The sequence below is a fragment of the Falco peregrinus genome, chromosome 7, assembly GCF_023634155.1.
Source record: "Falco peregrinus isolate bFalPer1 chromosome 7, bFalPer1.pri, whole genome shotgun sequence".
Classification (NCBI taxonomy): Eukaryota; Metazoa; Chordata; class Aves; order Falconiformes; family Falconidae; genus Falco; species Falco peregrinus.
The window spans coordinates 14,212,274-14,232,473 of record NC_073727.1 but is presented as its reverse complement, the minus strand read 5'-3'; the positions used below and the strand labels follow the sequence as shown (position 1 = coordinate 14,232,473).

The window sequence follows — 20,200 nt, the reverse complement described above, 5'->3', positions numbered from 1 at the left end:
GGGGCTGCGCTGCGGGCTGGGGGGAGCCGCTGCTGCGGGGCCTGGAGCCCCCCGGCCTCCCCCTGCCCTGGCCTGGGGGCTGCAGGGCTGCGGCTCTCATGTTTTCTCACTCCTTTCTCCAGCTGCTGTTGTGCAGCAATTTTCCCGCTTTCTTAAATACGTTATCACAGAGGTGCTGCTAACGTTGCTGAGAGGCTCAGCTTTGGCCAGTGGTGGGTCTGTCTTAGAACCACCTGAAACAGGCCCTGTCTGACATGGGGGAACTTCTGGCATCTTCTCACGGAAGCCACCCCTGTAGCCCTCCTGCTACCAAACCCTTGCCACGTGAACTGAATATGGGACGCATTTGGGGATGCATACATAGGGCAAGGTGCTAAATGAATATATTAAATGGCATGAGTATAACATGAGATGGCTGCGTGACCATTGTCCTCTGCAAACTCATATCTATGCCTACAGAATTACTTACCCTTAGACATCCTCTTTAGTTCCTTGGATAATTTTTAAGTTAAAGGCACTAAAAATCCCCAAGGGGTTTTCAAACTGCTCTGATTCTGCTTCAGTTTTTTGTTCCTTTCTTACACACACTGCAAATAATGGCCTTTGTGCTGCATTGTGATTCCCTTTGCTCACCTGTGAAAACTGCCTTTACATGATGCACCTTGAGACATACTCTCCTTTACTAGTAGTGTGTCCTGTTCTGCTTAGGTATCATTGTCTTTCAAATTAATAGTCCATAAAAGCAAGTGCTGAAGAAGATCCACATATGCTAGGTGGAAGATCAGTCCTCTGGGGCCCTTCCTCAAGAAAAGAAAAGATTTCTGTACTTATTCCTCTGCAATGTGATCTCATACAAATAGTGTCCTACTTATATCTGTTTGGAGGATCTGTTCCCTAGGTTGAAGGACTGACTGCTTTCTAGGGCAGGGTAGTCACTGGCCATGGGCACATTTCCTACTCAAAACCTACTTTCATTTGAGGCTTCTTCACACTGAAGTCCGGTATGTCCCACCAATACCGCTGGGAAGCAGCGTGTGAGGCACCTCCGCAGCACTCCTCTTCCTACGCCAGACCCTCTGTATTGTGCTGTGTGGGGTGGTGTCTGTGGCACCAGCCTCTTCCTACCTGATTACTGAACAGAGAGGTGGACATACTCACCTTCAGCACTTGTAATTTCAGATGTAAAATAAGGGAGCAGGATTCAGTTGAGTAAGTTTAAAGCACTAAGACACTCCAGGACATTTGCAAGATGATAACAGGTATGATGCAGGGCCCATGGGAGTTCTAGAGCTTTCTGGAGCCTTGGCTCAGTTAGCCCATGTGTCCTCACTGACCCATGTCCCCTGAGGAAGAAGACAGCAAAGTACAGGGCTAGACTTTGACATCTCTGAAACCCACCAGCACAGAAAGGGGCATCAAGCTGGAAGGTCAAGGCTCTACTGATACACATGACTGCCTCTGGAGCCAAAGTGGCATGCTGTGCACTGGGGCATCAGTCCTGGGATGGGCTCAGTTGTGGGAAAACACTGTCGGGGCATTCATAATCATACCTCTTTTATCTCTAATCTTTACAATGTGATGTTAATTATTAATTGAAAACAGTGTTGGGCCAAATTCTAATGTCCCTGCAGTGCTATAAACCCAGAATAATTCTGCTTAAGCTTGTGGCTTTCCTCCCGCGCAGTGGAGATCACAACACTGACAGATAACCAGCGCAGTGGAAGGAGTCAGCAACTTTGGGCTGGGTTGAGATCTTCTGGCACAAAGTCTGGGTGGGTCTTTCACCAGCTGCACTGGGGACATGAAGTTATCGCATTCCTCTCTGCAACATTTCTCCAAAGTGGACTTAGGTAATTGATAACAACAGTGCCATCACGTGCCATTTAGGAGGAAAATCTTGCTGTTATAATAATGTTACACAGGTGGAAAGTTTGAAGCTGGTTGGCTGATCTTTTATGGAAAGGTCAGAGACATGTCTTATATATTGCAAGAGATGAGAGGGACCACATTCTTTTTCCATTGCAAAAATGGGCTCCAGCATCTTCCCACTCTGCTTAGCACTTCTATTACATCATGTTTATGGTACTCCAGTCTCTGTAAGTAGAAAACTGATTTCCACAGGCTCCTCTCATTCCAGAGACATCTCATACCTTATACTGGTTGTATTTTATTCTCTTTCAGGTCACACACCTCTCTAGTGAAGCTGGTAAGTGCTCTGCAACCTGGTTTGAGTTTTGAAGCATTTTCTTCTTCTTACTGTGTGCCACACATAACGTTTTGTCTGTCTTGCAGCAGCAGATGCTGATGCTGGTGAAATAATCAAAGATATTCCACACATAAACTTAGGTGAGTTAACGTCCAAATTCTTATAAGGCCTGAAAAACTGTGAGCAAAATGCTGGGTTTTCAATATTGAAAAAAAGATGTGGGTGGCTAATGGTTAGGTAGTTCATGGTGCAAGAAAAATATGACTGAGCTCTGAATTTGCTTCCTCTGGCTATCACACATGAATCCATCAGAGAGCTGTAACCCTATGTAAACAAGGGATGCAGATGCCTTTAACTTCTGAAGTTTGGGCAAACCCACGATGTTAAGGCAGTAACACACTGTATCACTTGGAAAGGCTCTGGAGTCCCACCATCATTTCCCCCCTATCTCTCTATGATTTTTATAAAGTTTTACAGTGTGGAAAATAGCTTAGATGTTTATTGAGCTTCTGTATAAATGGCAAGGAAATTAAATGGAAAAGACACAACACATGTACTGCCTTCCTCTATTTTTTTTTATTATTATTATTTTCTGTAATGCAAATTTCCATGTATCCTTTGATGGTGCACTGTACATGATTCTCCATGATGCATTACTCAATATAACCATATTCTCTAGAGTACTGTCTCACTGCCTGACTGTTGCCACTGCTTGATTGCAAGCAAGAGGTTATCAAACTAGACAGGGATAATGGTGGCCACCAGATTTCTGCCACCAAAAATGCAGACATTGCTGAGCGGCAAATGTTGAGTAGAAACTACTGTTACTTTTAGGCCTGTCCCTATATTTCAGTGTAAAAAGGCTGGTCCTCCTTTATTTTCTGTAAATGCCCAAGGACATTAACGTTGCATAAATAGGTTCCATATGGTTTTTAAGGTGAAATAAATTTGCTATTTGATATTTCATTTACATTATCTTTCATTAAATTACTTTTCAGCTGCTGGACTGGACCTCTTTCAGGGTGATATCTTGTTGTCTGTAAGTAATTAAAAACTTTATACCTATCACTTGTTCTAATTGTGGGTTTTGGTACAAATCAGCCCATCTCCCTACAGCAGATGTATCACCAGCTGTTCATTCCCTTTTCAGCAAAATCAGCGAAATGCCCTAAGAAATGAGATTTACAGATGGAAGTTCCCCATTCCTTATATTCTGGGTGATAACCTAGGTAATGCAGATACTTCATTCAAATTTTATTTCCAATCCTTATTTGTACTGGAGTCACTGTGATGAAAAATTTGCCTTTTTCAGAACTGTTTCTCTCACATTAAAATTCACTAATAACTAGATGGCTCCTTTATATCAAAACCTTCCTCCTCCCCCCATTTCTTCTACAACTATCGTAAAACAAAACAGAACTTAATCAAATTCAATCATTTCTCCCATGAAGTCCCATGCGTATATGTGTGCATACCTTACCTATCCAGGGTGAATGATCTGCAGTGTTAAAGGTGCTTTCCCGATGTATGTTTTCCAGATCTGAATGCCAAAGGAGTAATTCTCCAAGCGTTTGAAATGTTCCGTCTTAAGTCTTGCGTTGATTTCAAGCCCTATGGAGGGGAGAGAACCTACATATTCTTTACAAAAGAAGATGGGTAAGGGTTATATCAACTTCTGTTTTGCTGTGTAGAAGCAGTGGAGAACTCATTCCATTTGACTTCAGAGGTGTAAAAGTTTAGTCTAAGTTTGTTGTCAGCAGAGAAAAAGAGGCCACTGAGAAAGCAACCCATCTTACCTTCATAAAGGCAAAGCTTGCAAGCAGCTGCCTCCCTCTGCTGACTGCAGGGGATATTTAGACGATGAACTTGGAATGGTCATCTGAGGTTTATTTAGGTGGTTACCCTTCGTTGAGGTGAATCCCAGCATCACTGGGTTTTCATCAGCTGCTTCCCCTTTCCTACCTAGGGTTGTTTTCCATGTCACTGCTGGGTGAAATGACCTCCATGTACATCCTCTTAAGTTATCAAGGATGTGAATAGCCAGAATTTAGGCTCTGAAATCTTTGGAAGACAGGTCAAAAAAAGCTGTGGAAACCCAGTTTATTGTAGTTTTGCTATTGTTTTGATATGGCTCTTCAATGAAAGGTTTTCCTAAATCTGAAAGTGTTTTATACTCGGAGATTCAGGTTTTGGGGAACTGGGAAGATTTATTTTATTTCCTACATCTAAATGTGTTTTGAAAGAACAGAGAAAAGCACAAAAATATTCTCACTTTATCAGCTGTGGATATTTCTTGTTCTCCCAGAACTGCATAAACACCTATAGGCACTGATATTTCTGCCCTCAGCTCTTCCTTGGGTAATGTCCTGTGACACTGCTCTTACAAGACTGCAAGCACGATGTTTTTTGACAAGCTGCTGCTAAAGAGCCTGGAACTGGAAACTCCCTGGCAGCAGCTATTCAAAAGACCATATGCTCAAGCTCTTTGTTTTCAGCACCCACATTAGTGTGTTCCAAGCTCCTTCAACAAACTCAACTGGACGCTGTTTTGTGATGTCCAAATGAATATACGGTCCCAGCAGACTCTCTTTAGCAGTTGCTTCTCACATCACCCTTGTGCTGCCCTTAAAAGTTCCCAATGAATTGGCTGAGAAGCTCCTTCCCTCCTCAACCATGGTTAGCTTCTGCTGAGTCACGGGTGAGGGGCTGGGCCTGCACAGAAAAAGGTAATTTCACATCTATGGCCAATGCCTTGCCTAGCTGCTGTTAACAAGGACAAAATGCTGCTATTCTAAGTCCTCCTAAATGTTTTCTCTAGCCCAAGTGTCTGCAAAAAAGCTCAGCCTGTCTTGATGACTCTTCTGTTTTTATGTATGTGTTATGTTTCTTCGCATGTTTCTTGGCAAAATGGCAGCTGATATAAGGCTAAACTTTGGTGGATCTCAAAAATCAGGGGAGAGCTTGTCTGACAGAGGGTAGGTAAAATGCTGGCCTCATGCAAGTGGCAGTGAATATGTCATTGGGGCTTAGTCTGTTTTCAGAGCAGACTATCTGTAGAGTATCAAGGCATCCGGTCAGCATCTAAGTAATGATTTATGTGACTCCTTTTACATTTAAACCATTTTTAATATTACTTAAAATTCAGTGAGCAGACTGAAAATGTCAATGCAGAGAAGAAAACTACTTAACGGACAGTAAGATCTCTCTCTCAGGTGTTGGTCCCAGGTGGGGGACCTGCAGACTGGGCAGAACCTCTCTATTGGGGCACGGTGTGACTACAGAGCAATTGTGGAACACGAGCTCCTGCATGCTCTGGGGTTTTACCATGAGCAGTCGAGGATGGACCGGGATGACTATGTCACAATCTGGTGGGATGAAATTATTACAGGTAGGTTTGACCTTCAAGTCAGATTTTGTATAGTGCAAATTCATCAGTATCTTATTTTCCCATCTAGATTTTAAGATTTTCTTAAAGATATGATTTTAGAAACAGTGTGCCACACCTGAGACCACTGTAAACCAATCCATAGATGTAGCAGGATTGTGATACATCTTCTCTGGTCAAAGACCAGACACTGTCTAAGGCCAGAAGAGAGAAGCCCAGCTTGGAAGTCAGAGGGCTTTATCTCCCCTTGGCTCCAGGACTGGTCTGCTCTCCGATTTTGAACCAATCAGTTCTCCTCTCTATAAGTCTTTTCTCTCGCTGCATAATGCAAATTGTAAACTTACTGGGATGGTGACCTTTAAGGTGGCTCTTCTTTAATCAAAGGTCTTCTCAAAATCTGAAAGGTTTTTATACACAGAGATTCAGGCTTCCCTGAAACCAGAAAGATTTACTTCGTACATGAAGGACCCTCAAAGTGACTATCAGATGGGACACATAGAATAGGTCTCTGTCCTGCACTTCTGCCCAGTGTGTCTCTGCAGGTTCTTGTCTTCAGGTTTAATATCATCAGATTCAGTGGCTTTATGAGTTTCACCAAAGTCTCTGCAGCCCCTGTGGTCCCTAGGCAGTTTCTCTTGCTGTCTCCTGTGAGGTCTGGTTCTTTACTCCTTAACGATTGCTTATTTGAAAAAGAATGAATGGGAGCCTATAACAAGTTCTGGAAGGCACGCTAGCAAAGACACCAGCCATAACCTCCTGTTCCCAGTAGTGGAGCTTTGCAATGATGGTGATGGTGCCAACGCAGAGAAATTGCTTACGCTTTGTGTGGACAAAGCGATTACTTCAGTCTTCAGGGTTATGCACACAGCATCGTTGCAAATAAGTGAAAAATACATGAAAAATAAATACATGAAGAATAGTCATCAGAAAGCAACAAGGTTTAGGGAATGCTGTGTTCTCTTTTGAATAGATAAGAACTGCTGGTACAAGCAATTTCTGCTGACCTCTAAAAGCAGTATCTGATTATTTTGAATTGCTCCAGGTTGAATGGCTTTGTGCACTACTGCTTGCCTCTACCCTGTAATTTGCAGTGTCTTTTGGGGTGGCTGAACAGCACATGGGATGAGGATTTTGGTTTTGAAAACCATTGTTTTTATTGCTAGGAGCAGCACTAAACCCAATTCACCTTATTACTAACTTGATCTTACCTTGAATCATGGTGATGAAGATGGTGGTGATAGTAGTATCTAGACTGACTTTTGGGCCCCTTTTTTCTGTGCACTGTCACTAGCCATCTCCAAAGCAAGTCTTACAGTATATTATAAAACACTATTGTGAGCTCCATGATATACAGAGGTATGGAAAAGCTCAAAAAACCAGTGCCAGTTCTTCATGCATTCTTTCTTGGCTTTTTTTCCCCTCCAAAATTATCAATTAATCCTCTTAACTTATCTGTGATGTATTCAGTAGCCACAAATCTGTAACACCAGAGAAGTGATACAAATGATGGACTTCAGTGTGACACTGTTCTGAATGAGTCCTGGTGCTGACCTGATGTCACTGCAGTCAATTCCTATATCCTGTAGGTTTCTATCCATATTAAAAAATCACATTTTCCAGTTAGGCAAATTCATTAGGTAGAAAACTTCTGCTGAAGCCATTTGAAAGATGTTTGCCTCTCTAAAGGGAAATAAGGCTGATATGACAATGCTCTGTGTGTGTGTTTGTGAGCATCTGTTCCTGCATTAGTGATCTGCAACCCCAAATTTAATAGCATGGTAGCAGATTTTGCCATAACGCATTTTCATAAACTGCAATGCAGATAGCTGGCTGGTAAAAGAAGAGATCCCCTATTCCCGTTGCTATTGACAGAAAAGCTAATAATCTTACTAGACTTCAGAGAAAACACACAAGACAGCTTAATGCAATTGCCACTTTGCTGTACGGTTTATTTCTTCTAAAAACACCAAGAAGTTACCCTTTACCTGGTCACAATCTTAAAAGCCAGCACCATTACACATACCTGTGTCCTGCCAAGATTTTTTCCCCAGCTATAAAAAGTGATAGCACTTGGTTAGCAAGATTCTCACCCTTTTTGATAAAAGGTGCAATTCAATTATCTGTAAAAAAATCAATCCCAAGCTCTTATACAATCTCAGGCCTTGGACTGAAGACCTTTGTGCCCAGAGTGGACCTGCAGAAGGGAAGGGCAGCCTTTACACAGAGAAGCTGTAATTATCCACCAGTGCAGTTATGTGCTGTTTCTTCTTGGAGAAAGAATGCTAAATATTCTGAAAATATGATTTGTAGTTGGAAATGCTGGCAATCTCTCTTTACTTCCATACTAAATTACATGAAATGGCTCCTTCTCTTTGCCCTAGCAGAAATCTTCATAATGAAAAACTTACTCTAAGGACAAATTATTTCACCAAGAAACCATAAGAAACATGTTTCCAAAAGATATTTCAACATCATAGTTGTATTGGCAATCTAGGGCAAAAAATCTTTGTTTTCTTTTTTTTTTTTCCCCTGGAATTGCTAACATATTCTTTGCTTCAAAGAACAGAACCTGGAGGCACTCCAGGACTGTCATACTTGTCCCCTTAATAAGTGGAGGGCTTTAGGGCTTCTCCTTGTCCGTATATGATCTAATATCCTGGGAAATGTTTGCATCAGTGTTCACAGCCTCTGGAATGGAGTACATTAACCCTTAAATTTAATCCCTCAGTATGCTTACTATTAGACCATCTGATCTGACCTCCTATATATCCCATTCTTTACATCTCATTGATATTTGATTTTGAACTTACTGAAGGCACATGCTGCAATCTAAAGACACTGCTTTGTTGTCCAAATGACTTCATTAAAAAATCTTGCTAGATTTGAATATTTTATTGTAATTTTTTTCATGTGTATCAATTCCGCCTTGGAAAACTGCATCCAAGTGACCATGCCAAAGGCATTTCCTTTACCATTTTCTCTGAAAATTAATTTTTCTGTTCCTTCACCAGGCAAAGAGCACAATTTTCTGAAGTACGATGACAGCTACATCACTGATCTGAACACCCCCTATGATTATGAGTCACTGATGCACTATGAACCTTTTTCATTCAACAAAAATGAAAGCATCCCCACAATCACAGCAAAGATACCAGAATTTGATGATATAATTGGACAACGTCTGGACTTGAGCGCTATTGACCTGGAAAGACTGAATCGCATGTATAACTGCAGTAAGTCATAACTTAACCATGGCCACCTTTCTTTGTTTATACTTAAGCCTGGCTGGCTCACCTCTCTTATGGCTCTAAAACCACGAAAATTCTTCTCAGGTGCTCCTGAGGAGGTATGGGAGAGGACATGTGGTGAAAAGACCCAGATTTTCTATTCCCTCCTCATCCCTCTCTGGCCCTGCTTACTGTCATTACTTTTGTAAAAGTCCAATTAGTCGATGAAAGTCAATCCATTCATATATTTTCTTCATTGTTGCTCCTAGGGGTTCAGACATGAGGTTGTGTTCTGCTGGTGTGTGTGCTTTTGTGAGGTGAATACAACTGTACTCTGTCCTCTTTGACATTTGGTCTGAATTAGATTATTTTGCACCTGAGATTGGCTAAATCTAGAATTTGACACCATCTACTTGGTTGTTAAGCTGATTGAAGATATTATCACCACATATGACTGTTAGCAAGATGTTGTTGTCCCCATGTATCTGTCAACAGAAGCATCAACTTGTAGATAAACTCAGCTAAACCAGCCTAAGGTAACTTGAGTGGACTTTGCTTGAAGTGGAAGGACAATGCTCATGCTCATCAAGCAGATAAGCCATAAGGAACAATAACCTCCAGCTGAGGAGCAGTTAAATACACCACCACCACTGTTCACAAAGTGACTTGTCTCTCTATGGCTTATGAGCAGTAACAAAGGGCCACCATCAGTCCCTGTGGTTCAGCTGCTGCATCAGAGTTTGTCAGCCTTCTGCAAATGTTGTCTTTATGCAGGGAATCCCTCCAGGAATCAAATATTTTTTGATCAAAATATTTGCCTTCTTTTTGATCAAAATCAAAAGTCCTCTTTTGAGTCTTTGGGCTCACATCTTCTGTGAGTTGTCTTCTCTACATGATGTCTATACTAATGAAAAGAACAGCCCCCCCCCAAAAATCAGAGCAGAAATTTTAATGAATACTATATTGGTGGTAACCATGTGTGTGGTTTTTTTCCAGCTTCAACTCACACTTTTTTGGACCAATGTTCTTTCGAGTTTGACAATATCTGTGGCATGATTCAGGGAGCCAGAGATGATCTAGACTGGATCCATCAACAGAGCGGTGCTACAGGGCAGGATGACCACACGCTTTCTGGGCGCTGTAGAGGTAATAACAAAGTCACAGAACACTTTCCTATGGGAAAGAGGTTAGCCGGAGCAATGGTCCCTTGTGCACATCTGTACTGGTCTGTGTTTTTTAAATACAGTGTCTTTAAAACCTTCTCTGAACCTGTCATTGTAGTCAACCATCGAGAAAACCCATCCTTGACTACTCCGAAAACACAGAATTAAATGACTGTATTTAAGATGCTACCCAGCAGACATCTGAGTTGCAGTGTTTCTAGTTAAGCAAAAAGCCCTTTTCATTTTATGTGTCTTGACCCTGCAAGTGTGAGTTTATGGTTGCACTTGTGCTTTCATTAACTTTTTTCAACGTAATGGAATGTTGTCCACAGCAGCAAGATGAAAAGGGACAAAGAACAGTTTCAGCTAAAGGCCTTTAAAATACAACCTGGGAAAGGATTTATGGCAACTTCCAAAGTCTGAGTAAGAGTTTTGTTACCCCATGATAAGAATGAAACAGCACTCACAGCCACTCATAAACGTTGTGTTTGCAAAGCAAATGATAAGCTTGAGGAATGCTGCTTCTGGAGGTAGAAGAAAATTGCAAAGTATGTTATGATAGTTTAGGGATAATTTTTTTTTTCGCATGGTAATTTCACCATTTTTCAAAGGACAAAAACCTCAAAAAAGGGTAGGGTCAACCCTGGTCACAGTTGCAGGGTGCTAGCTTACAGGTGAAAATAAAGATTCAATCCCAACAGGCAGCTCTGAAAAGCAAGGCCCTGGTTTGTCATTATTTAGACATGGCAAACTACTACAGACTCCCAAAAAACTCCCAAAAAGATTTGTGGTAAATCTTACCTAAGTACAGTGTGAAGGGATCCTAGCCTAAAACACATTCACTTGTGCTTTGTTACTCTTTGATAAAGCAAAACTTTGACTTGCTGCACTTGGGAGCAAATTATTACCCTTGTGTGACCCTCCTTCAACCTCTTACTACACTGGTACTTGTCGATCAGGTACAAGAATGCAATATGAGTCTCAGGTCCTGTCCCCGGGTCACAGCAACCCCAGGCAGCGCTCCAGGCTGGGGGCAGGGGGCTGGGAAGGTGCCTGGTGGGGAAGGGCCTGGGGGTGCTGGTCAGCAGCTGGCTGGGCATGAGCCAGCTGTGTGCCCAGGTGGCCCAGGTGGCCATCAGCATCCTGGCTGGTATCCAAAACAGTGTGGCCATCAGGAGCAGGGCAGTGCCTGGCAGGGGCTGGGGCAGGGGCTGGGGCACAGGGCTGATGAGGAGCAGCTGAGGGACCTGGGGGGGGTCAGCCTGGGGAAGAGGAGGCTCAGGGGGGACCTTATCTCTCTCTACAACTATATGAAAGGAGGCTGTGGACAGGTGGGGGTAGGCCTCTTCTCCCAGATAACAAGCAATAGGACAAGAGGAAATGTCCTCAAGTTGTGTCAGGGAAGGTTTACTTTGGATATCAGGAAAGATTTCTTCGCTGAAACAGTTGTCAAGCGCTGGAACAGGCTGCCTGTGGAAGTGGTTAAGTCACCCTCCCTGAAGGTATTTTAAAGACGTGTAGACGTGGCACTTAGGGACATGGTTTAGTGGTGGACTTGGCAGTGCTGTGTCAATGGTTGGACTTGGTGATCTTAAAGGTCTTTCCAATCTAAAAGATTCTGTGATTCTATGATTCTATAACTCAAGAAAACCACTTGACAGCTTCTAGAAGTACATGCTCCTAACCCTCATCTGACTTTTTACATTATTTCCTCTCCTTTTTTTTCCTGTTACAGTTCAATTGTCACTGAAAAATGGTTCATCTGAGTTGTTTGAGGTTATTAAGTAAAACCCAATCTGTCTGAAGCAAGCACTTCACTTACACTTATGCTTTAGCATCTAGTGACTAAGTACAAAATAAATATTGACATTATCTGAAGAGTTAATGGAGAGGGGTAGGTGCCTCTGAGGACCTCCAGAGTGTCTATATGAATTGCATGAGTAAGGAGTGCATCTCCTTTTGGAAACCTTCAAAGAGTCATTGACTCCACCAGGACTTTAGACATTTTTGAAGAACTGGTTCTGCAGTCATCTTGAGTGGGGACAAATTTTAGGTTTTTAACACAGATGGATCATATTTTGCCCAAATAGATTCACGTCTTGGGTTTTTGACTTCTTACTGGCTAAACTGAAGGAGGGAAAGTACAGCCTAACTTTTAGAGAGGAGCTGGCAGCCTGGCTCTGGATTCAAAACCTGCCTCGATGTGACTCTGTGTAACCTGCTCTTGGTGAATCTGCTTTAGCAGAGAGTTGGACTACATGATCTCGGGAGGTCCCTTCCAACATGACCGTTCTGTCATTCTGTGATTCGGTAATACAAAATTGACATAAGCTGCCAGCGATGAGTTCCATATATATGCTAAGCTACTAGTCCTTTCCTTATCCTGGTCTGGCTTGGCTGGTTATCATATACCATTTCTTGTACTATTTATGTAAGTACTACACTTATGCCTGCTAGAAGAGTGGAGTTGAAATGACAAATTGACAGCACGCAGCTAGCAGGAAATCTGGAAAGAGACAGTGACACTCCACACTTCCTTCACAGACGCTGGCTTTTTCATGTACTTCAGCACCAGCTCTGGCAAGGCAGATGAGGTGGCAGTCCTAGAGTCCCGAATCCTTTATCCAAAGAGAACTCAGCAGTGCCTCCAGTTCTTCTATAAGATCACAGGAAGCCTTTCTGACAAGCTGGTCATCTGGCTTAAAGAGGATGACGGCACTGGAAATGTTCGTAAAATGAGGAAAATTCAAACCTTTCAAGGTAATTCTGGAAATGTGAGTTACATATAGAATACTACGGGGGGTGGGGGTGTGGGGGTGGAAAGTTGTCTTACTGAGTCCGTAAATGCAGTGGATTGCCTCAGAAATCAAAAGATTTTCCGGAAGGTACCAGAATATTTTGTAATCTGGCTAAGGATTTTGGTATTATGTGAGGGCATCTATTAGCGGAACTGGAGGCTGTAAGAATGCAATTTAGGTGCTCCACAGCAGAAGTCACAATGTTCCTAATGATACACCCAGTGACTCAGAGGGACCAAACTGTGCTGGAGATCAGTTAACTAGATCTCCACCTGCTGTTATATGATCTAACGGTGAGCTGGTCAGGTGTAAATATTTGTGCTCATCTGCAGTCAGTAAGAATCCCAGCCTGATTTTTATATGGCTGGAAATATAAAACCATATGTCATTTTGGAAATGTGAACTGAGTTCCCACTTTGGCTGATTCTGCTAAACTGGACAAATTCAGCCACTGTGGCACTATGTGTTTATGTTGTCAAAACTCAAGACCTGTGATGACGTGTCTGTATCAAGCTGCAGCAGCTTGCGGGGAAGGGTAAGTCCCTGGAAAAGTGGCAGCAGCCATTAATTCCAACGGGTCACTGACTCCCGTCCACTTGCTGTGTCTCGGCCTTTAGCCTGCTGCCCTTTATACGAGAGACTGTCATCTACTAATGAGTGAAGAGTTCCTAACAGAACGTGTCCAAAGTGTTTAGTTGATAAGGCAATGTTAGTGTATTATAAACACACTACTAACTTAAGTTGTCTGGTATTCAGGCCTCTGGGAGAGGTCTAGTTGTCTAAAAATGCAGCTGGAATGGAGGGCTAGGAATAAGCTGCTTCACAATGTCAGTTCCCATGCTGATGGCAACGTTTTGCTTTCCTTTTACCAAAGCGGATAATGACTCTGACTGGAAAATTGCCCATGTGACCCTCAATGCCCAGAGGAAGTTCCGTTATCTCTTCCAAGGACTAAAGGGTGACCCCAGCTCTTCAGCTGGTGGGATTGCTATCGATGATGTCACGCTGACAGAGACCCCCTGTCCCACAGCTGTGTGGGTCATTCGGAATTTCAGCCAAATCCTCCAAAACGCATCCAGTGATGTTATTCAAAGCCCCCGGTTTTATAGCCCTGAGGGTTACGGTTTTGGTGTGAGTTTGTATCCCCACTCCACGATCAGCGGCTACACTCGCATTGCCTTTCACCTGTGCAGTGGAGAGAACGATGGTGTTCTGGAGTGGCCAGCTCTGAACCGCCAAGCTGTACTCACTGTGCTGGACCAGGACCCTGACGTCTTGAAAAGGATGTCCTCTAGCAAAAGCTTCACCACAAGCAACAATCAATTTATCTCAGGTAAGTGATGACTGCCTGGAGGAATGGTGAAAATGGGAGCCAAAGAATCCAAATCAGAGGACTGGGTGTAGGACTCAGAGCTGGGCAACTTTGGTTGCACTTTCCAGTTTGGGACACTTCCCTGTGTATGACTCAGAATTCCTGTCTGAGAAAGATCTTCTAATGAGAAAAGTGATGCATAGAAGGTCGATGTTACCGTGAACAATCCCTGGGATATCTGAATTTTACTCTAAATAAAGAGCTCTCCTAGGAGTTGGCATTTCTCATTCTACCTGTGGTTTACCTGTTATAATAACTGAGTATCACCACAGGGTGGTGCAATGCCAGCAGGGTGTTGAATTCTTTTATTAAATCAACAATAAGTTAAGTTAGAACTGCATTTTGGAGGCTTGATTAACTTGAACACACATGGTCTGAATGCACAGCGTTCACATTGTAGCTATATTCAAGAAAAAAATAGCTGAAAACATCTGTAACATCAGTCTACAGCATTTGAAGCCTGACTTGCTTGGCAGGGTGTAGACTGCAGATTATGAACTCTTTCACACAGAGACTACCTTTTGACTCCAGGTTTATATAGCATGTAGCACCATAGTTCCACATCCAGCCCTAGGATTTCCCAAGAATGTGTTAATTCAAAGAAATAAGCACTATGGGACAGTACTGAGTTTGGTACAGAATAAAATACTAGAGATGAATGAATCTCCACCCTTCTTCACTTTTTCCAGTGGAAGTTTAGCACACACTTTTTCAGTAAAAGGTTTTAAACCTGAGGTATGAATATGTTTAACAGAAACATAGCGATGAACAAAATCTGCTAAATTCTATAGGTACTTGAAAACTGATGAGGGTGTGTCCTTACGCAGGAATGAGCTCTTAGCTGGTGACAACGAGGAGGTAGCTTGCATTTGGTTAATCCTCAATGAAAGAGGAGTTGTGGAATTTCCATGCCCTTACATAGACTAAGAGTCCCCATGCAGACCATATCTAAGGATCTGCTGGCACCCATAATTTGTCAGTCCTCTGTGATTTGTTTGGGCATTTCAGCTCTGAACTTGATTTTACAGCATAAATCCCCTTTAACCCCGTAATAGAGAAAAAATTCATGTCATATTTCCAGCTGCAAAACTTAGTGGTTCTTATTCAGCACTCATATTCTCATTGCAGGTACTAATGGAACCTTAATATGGGAGAAACCATCAATTGTTGGAAAATTTGATGCCTCATGCAATTGCTATAGAAGTGTCACCTGGGGGTGGACTAACTTCATATCCCACAGCCAGATGAGACGGAGGAGCTTCCTGAAAAATGATGACCTGATTATTTTTGCAGAATTTAATGGTAAAGACCCTCTTCCTGACTCCCCTTACAAAAATAGGTGATTCTTTCTATCTCTTTTTGTACATTCGAGTAACTATCGCCACCTGTCTCCCAGTCATCTTCTCTTCTAACAGGGATCAACTTTTACAAGAGTTGCTATGTCTTAGTTTCAGGTGGGTGATGTTGATTAAAGTGAGTTCAGAGGAATCTAAATGGCAATGAGTTACTGGAAGTTAACTTCTTAGACACTTTTAAGCACCCTAACCAGCAGCTATGTCCATTTCTAAGCACTGAACATACTCAAAGGCCACCCCCCTTGTGTTAATTTTCAAACAGAACAGCCACACTGGGCATAAATTTTCAAAGTACAGAATACCACTGATTTACCTAACCAGTTACAGTAATTTCAGTATTATTTTCTATCTTGTGCTTTAAATATGCAGACCTTGCTGTGGTATGGCAAGAGCTCTGTAAAGAGCAAATAGCCGAGTACCCTCTGGTACACAAAGCATCCTGTGAAACCCTGGTATGAAGAATACTGAAGAATATCTGATGTCTTCTCTCTTTCCTTTTTTTAAAAGATCTAAGTCACCTTGTTAACACTGAAGTTCCTGTTGAACGTGAACAACCCGCCTTCATGGAAGGCCTTATTCTGGAAAGGCAGAAGAGAGCAGCCCAGGATATGGAGCCCGCTCAAGACCTTTATCTGCAAGACCCGTGTGACCCAAACCCTTGCCAGAATGATGGAGTCTGTGTGAATGTGAAAGGAAAAGCAAACTGCAGGTACCATGGACTGCTTCCCTGCTTGCCTTGATTTTCTTCTGAACCAAGTGATGTAGCTAATAAGTATTCAGAGCTACAGACCTCAGAGGTCTAAGCCACTAGGTTTTCAAGGAACAGTAGGAACAAAACACTTGACCACAGTGACCGGTTTCTACTAGCAGGCATAAGGGGAAGAAAAGAAACCCCATTCTGTGGTGCTTCCAGGGTATGTAAATAGCCTCCAAACAAGGTGGGGATGTTGTGACATGAACTCCTCTAATGGGAACTGCCTATCCTGGATAGTGAGTGTTAGGACCTTGAGGTGGGCCTATAGGGCAGAATAAAACTCCTGATCCATGTGAATCTGTACTTTGTTGTCCCAGGTGCCCATCAGGACAAGCCTTCTTCTTTATGGGTGAGAGGTGTCAGTCAAGGCAGGTCCATGGGAACATCCTGGGAATGACAGTTGGTGGAGTTGCTGGAACCATTGTCTTAACCATCGTCCTCATTTCCATGATGGCTAGAAGATAAAGAGCTGCAGGAGGATAAATCTCAGCCTGGTATTTTTCCATAGTTTGTTCATAAGACATTTGCTTTCAGTGAAAAATGATGAATACAACTTGCAGAAGATGAGTCAGCATATGGATGAAATGCTCTATCAACAGCTTGGCAGCGATCTGTTTACTCTGTAGGACTTGGCAGTTAAAGAACATCATGTAGAACTGCTGTCTAATGAAAGTTCATACACTGTGCTTCTTGTGTATTCTTTGAATGTTTCGTTTCTTCATCCAACAAGTGGTAGTGCTGAGAGTCCCTGCATTTTCTCTCAACCATGGTTCTAACTTAGATTAAATGACTGGTGGAACCTCTCAAAACACTGGAAAAAGTCACATAGAAGCACATATATTAAGACTCTTGAAATGTTCCTATAGAAATTACTCAAGAAGTCTGAAGGGTACAAATCCACAGCTATGCAAACTACATCAGTACTCATTTTTAATGGAGCTGTGCTGGTTTACGAAAGCTGATTAGCTATTACATAGAATTCATAGTAAACTACTATTACATATTTTTGGCCATTTCTTTAGCAGGGAAATAATTTCACATTAAAGCTTGTTGTCTTTCTAGAAGGTTTCATGAGATAATGTCTTCAAATACTCAAGTGAAAATATTTTCTCTAGGCGTAATCCAAGCTTTTTTAAACATGTCTAAAACTCCCATGATTTCAGCAGGTTCTGGATGAAATGGGAGCAAAGTATCAGTTATCATAGGGTAGGATCTCTAATGGTTACCACTGAATTCATATCTCTTTGGAAATCATTGTCTCAAAAGTCAAGGAGAGGGGTGGGAGTGCATGAAGATAAAGACTGGGTCTGTGGTACTGGAGTGTGCTGGGTAAGGTATTAACACCCTAGAACTTATTGTGGATGGCAGGAAACAACTGATTTAGTATATCCTAAGATCTCTTCTTTCAAGGACTCAAACTGAACTTAACATCAAACATCAAACTGAACTTAAATTAACCAAATATTGTCTAGATACAAGAAAGAAATATTTTACAATGTAAACAGTCATATACCACACTTGAAACTTTGTTAGCCAGGTTTCCTCCAAAAGCAGTTTCTTCTTGTCTGCATATCAGAACTGCAGGAGTTCAGAATGCAAATGGTAAATAATCACAGAGGGTGAAGCTACCTTTGTATTTATCAGATACCTGTCACAAGGGATGGTGGCCAAGGGAAAATGCACTGTCATAGCAGCAGGTTGCACGCAGGGAGCTGGTTTCCACTTGTTTTTACACTTGGATTCATCCTGGTGCTCACACCAGTCCTGTGAGTAGGGACAAACCGTCCATTTAATTAAGGCATTATCAGCAAGTTAGTACTCTGCCTCTCTTATTCTCTGCATCTGGAATAAAATCAAAACAAACATATCAGCTTGGCCTGCAACATGTCTGAGCATCTGGCTGCACCTCACCACAGGCGAGAGGTGGTTGCAGATCTGATTACCTTCTGCCAGCGGGATTAGGGGACTCCCCCTTGGGTCATGGGGGTCTACCACCCAAGCTGACATGCTCATAAAGTATGCAGGGTTATGGAATGAAAGACAAGAGATCCATAAAGATGAATAAAATTATGGGGTGCAGCTTGTTAATTAATGTGTGAGACAGAAAAAACAAAGACAGAGAGGATCCAGTAAAGCCCCAGTTAAATGCTATCCTGCATATAATTTTGGTGTCCCTAAAGGAAAGGCACACTACAAATCTGCTCCTTCACATCCTGCTGGGTCTGGAGTCTTCTCTGGGCTTGTCAGTGCTGCTGGTGGCTGGGTCCAGGGATTTCTTCTCCCCCCATCAGGAATCTGGTTTTGCCCTGCTCTCATCCATCTTCAGAGTTTGCTGGCAGCAAAATGTGATGGTTGGGAAAGACAACAGGGACTGGCTCTGTTCCCTTTGGATGGTGTAACTTTCAGCCTTTGCACTGGAGGGGGAATGCATCCCAGTTCTCCCTTGGCTAGACCCTAGCCCCACTGGCTCCTCATCTTGAGAGTAACAGTGTTCAGAGCATCTCATCAGTGCAGAAAAAATCCCACCAGCATAGCTGCAGTCACTCTCTTCAGACATTCCAGTATCTGCCTCTTCCCTGGGAAACTGTACACACAGTTCATTTTCCTTGGGACCTGAAAATTTTTAGTGTCAAACTTCTCAACACATGCTGAAAAGGAGAAGCCCAAATAAACATATTCAGAGTCTGCTCACCTCCTTGCCTTGGTTCCCAATCAAAGTGCTTTGGTTTACTATCCACTGGGCTTTGTACTGGGTACACTGGGATGCTCTATTACCTGCAACAAGCACTCCAAATATCTCCTAAACATTGCCAACTTAATTTCGTAGACAGTTTCCAGGATCTTTGCAGTTCAGTGTCTCTGCTTGCTTCTTCATTTCCTAGGAGCCCGCATCTCCAGGATCCAGGATTTCTCTGTACTAGCAAAATCCATGTTGGGCAGTCTCTGATGCTTGCAAATGGACACTTGGTTACTCACTAGCAAAAGAGCAAGGCTATTATGGGCAAGGCATAATGCCGATCAGTGCTGGACAAGGCTCTGAATAGAGCACCTAAATCAACTACAGTTGTTGCTGAGCCAACCGCTTGTTTCACTGATGATGGGGAAAATCATCTCACAAAAACTAGGACAGCCTCAGAAGCGGCATGGTCTTTCCTGTGTTGGCTTCCAGGCTGAGTTAACTGACCCATCTTTGATATAGGGTTGCAGTTCATGTCATTGGCTTCTCCAGCTTCTGAGTCGATCCAGGAAAGCCACATGGGAATGGATGAAAGGTGCCATGGCTACAGGTGACGTGCGATTTTCTAGAGCTCCTGGAATTCAAGTAAGAGCAATCATCATGGGGTAAATTGTTTCCCGAGTGCAAATGCTGCACTCAGCCCATGAAAAGTCCTACGAGCCTAGGAAAAGTTGGCTGCTAAGCACTGTAGTGTTAGATGGTTCCTCTCTCCAGTGTGTCTGCATTATAATTAACTCATGTACTTTGTGTTCGGTCACTATAGGATGTAGCTGACAGCCTCTCTTGGCTCTTAAGCACTGTGTCTAATAAAGGCAGCTTTGCCACAGTCATTGGAGCAGAATATTGAAAGCACAAGTTTCTAAGGCTCTGAAAATCTATATTTAGGTTCCTTAAATAGGCCTGTACTGAAGGTGCCCAGAAATTTTGACTAACTGTAGTTAACTCAAGCCTGAGATCTGGTTTGATGTGTACCTCTGTATACCAGGCCAGTTCCAGGAAGGCCCCCTAACTCTGACCCTTCAGGAGAAGGACTATGATAAGCCTGACTTACCATCATTAATTTCTCTAGAGAAGTGTTTTTTGGAAACTAGATCAGGTTTTTTTATACTTGTGTTGTATGAAGGAAAAAATGTGCTTTGTGTGCAAATACAAATGGTAGCTGGAGGACACGTAGCTTTTTGTTTCCTGTTCAAACTTGCACCA

General features: G+C 42.6%; 1 protein-coding gene across 1 annotated transcript; it reads left to right on the top strand.

Moving 5' to 3' along the window:
* The first annotated feature begins 1,465 nt into the window (after positions 1-1,465).
* On the top strand, positions 1,466-19,295 carry MEP1A (meprin A subunit alpha). The gene is made up of 14 exons (XM_013300610.3): positions 1,466-2,096; positions 2,182-2,206; positions 2,293-2,346; positions 3,205-3,245; positions 3,357-3,435; positions 3,745-3,862; positions 5,419-5,594; positions 8,603-8,824; positions 9,815-9,964; positions 12,526-12,741; positions 13,654-14,112; positions 15,280-15,453; positions 16,014-16,215; positions 16,578-19,295. The coding sequence occupies exons 1-14, from the start codon at positions 2,028-2,030 to the stop codon at positions 16,723-16,725; spliced, it is 2,133 nt and encodes a 710-aa protein (XP_013156064.2). The 5' UTR covers positions 1,466-2,027; the 3' UTR covers positions 16,726-19,295.
* Positions 19,296-20,200: the final 905 nt, after the last annotated feature.

Excerpts from the sequence above, each read along its gene's own strand:
- MEP1A (XM_013300610.3), top strand. The coding sequence starts at position 2,028 with ATGGGCTCCAGCATCTTCCCACTCTGCTTAGCACTTCTATTACATCAT. Across the intron at positions 2,097-2,181 it reads TTTATGGTACTCCAGTCTCT|GTCACACACCTCTCTAGTGA; the intron begins GTAAGTAGAAAA and ends ATTCTCTTTCAG. Across the intron at positions 9,965-12,525 it reads GCTTTCTGGGCGCTGTAGAG|ACGCTGGCTTTTTCATGTAC; the intron begins GTAATAACAAAG and ends CTTCCTTCACAG.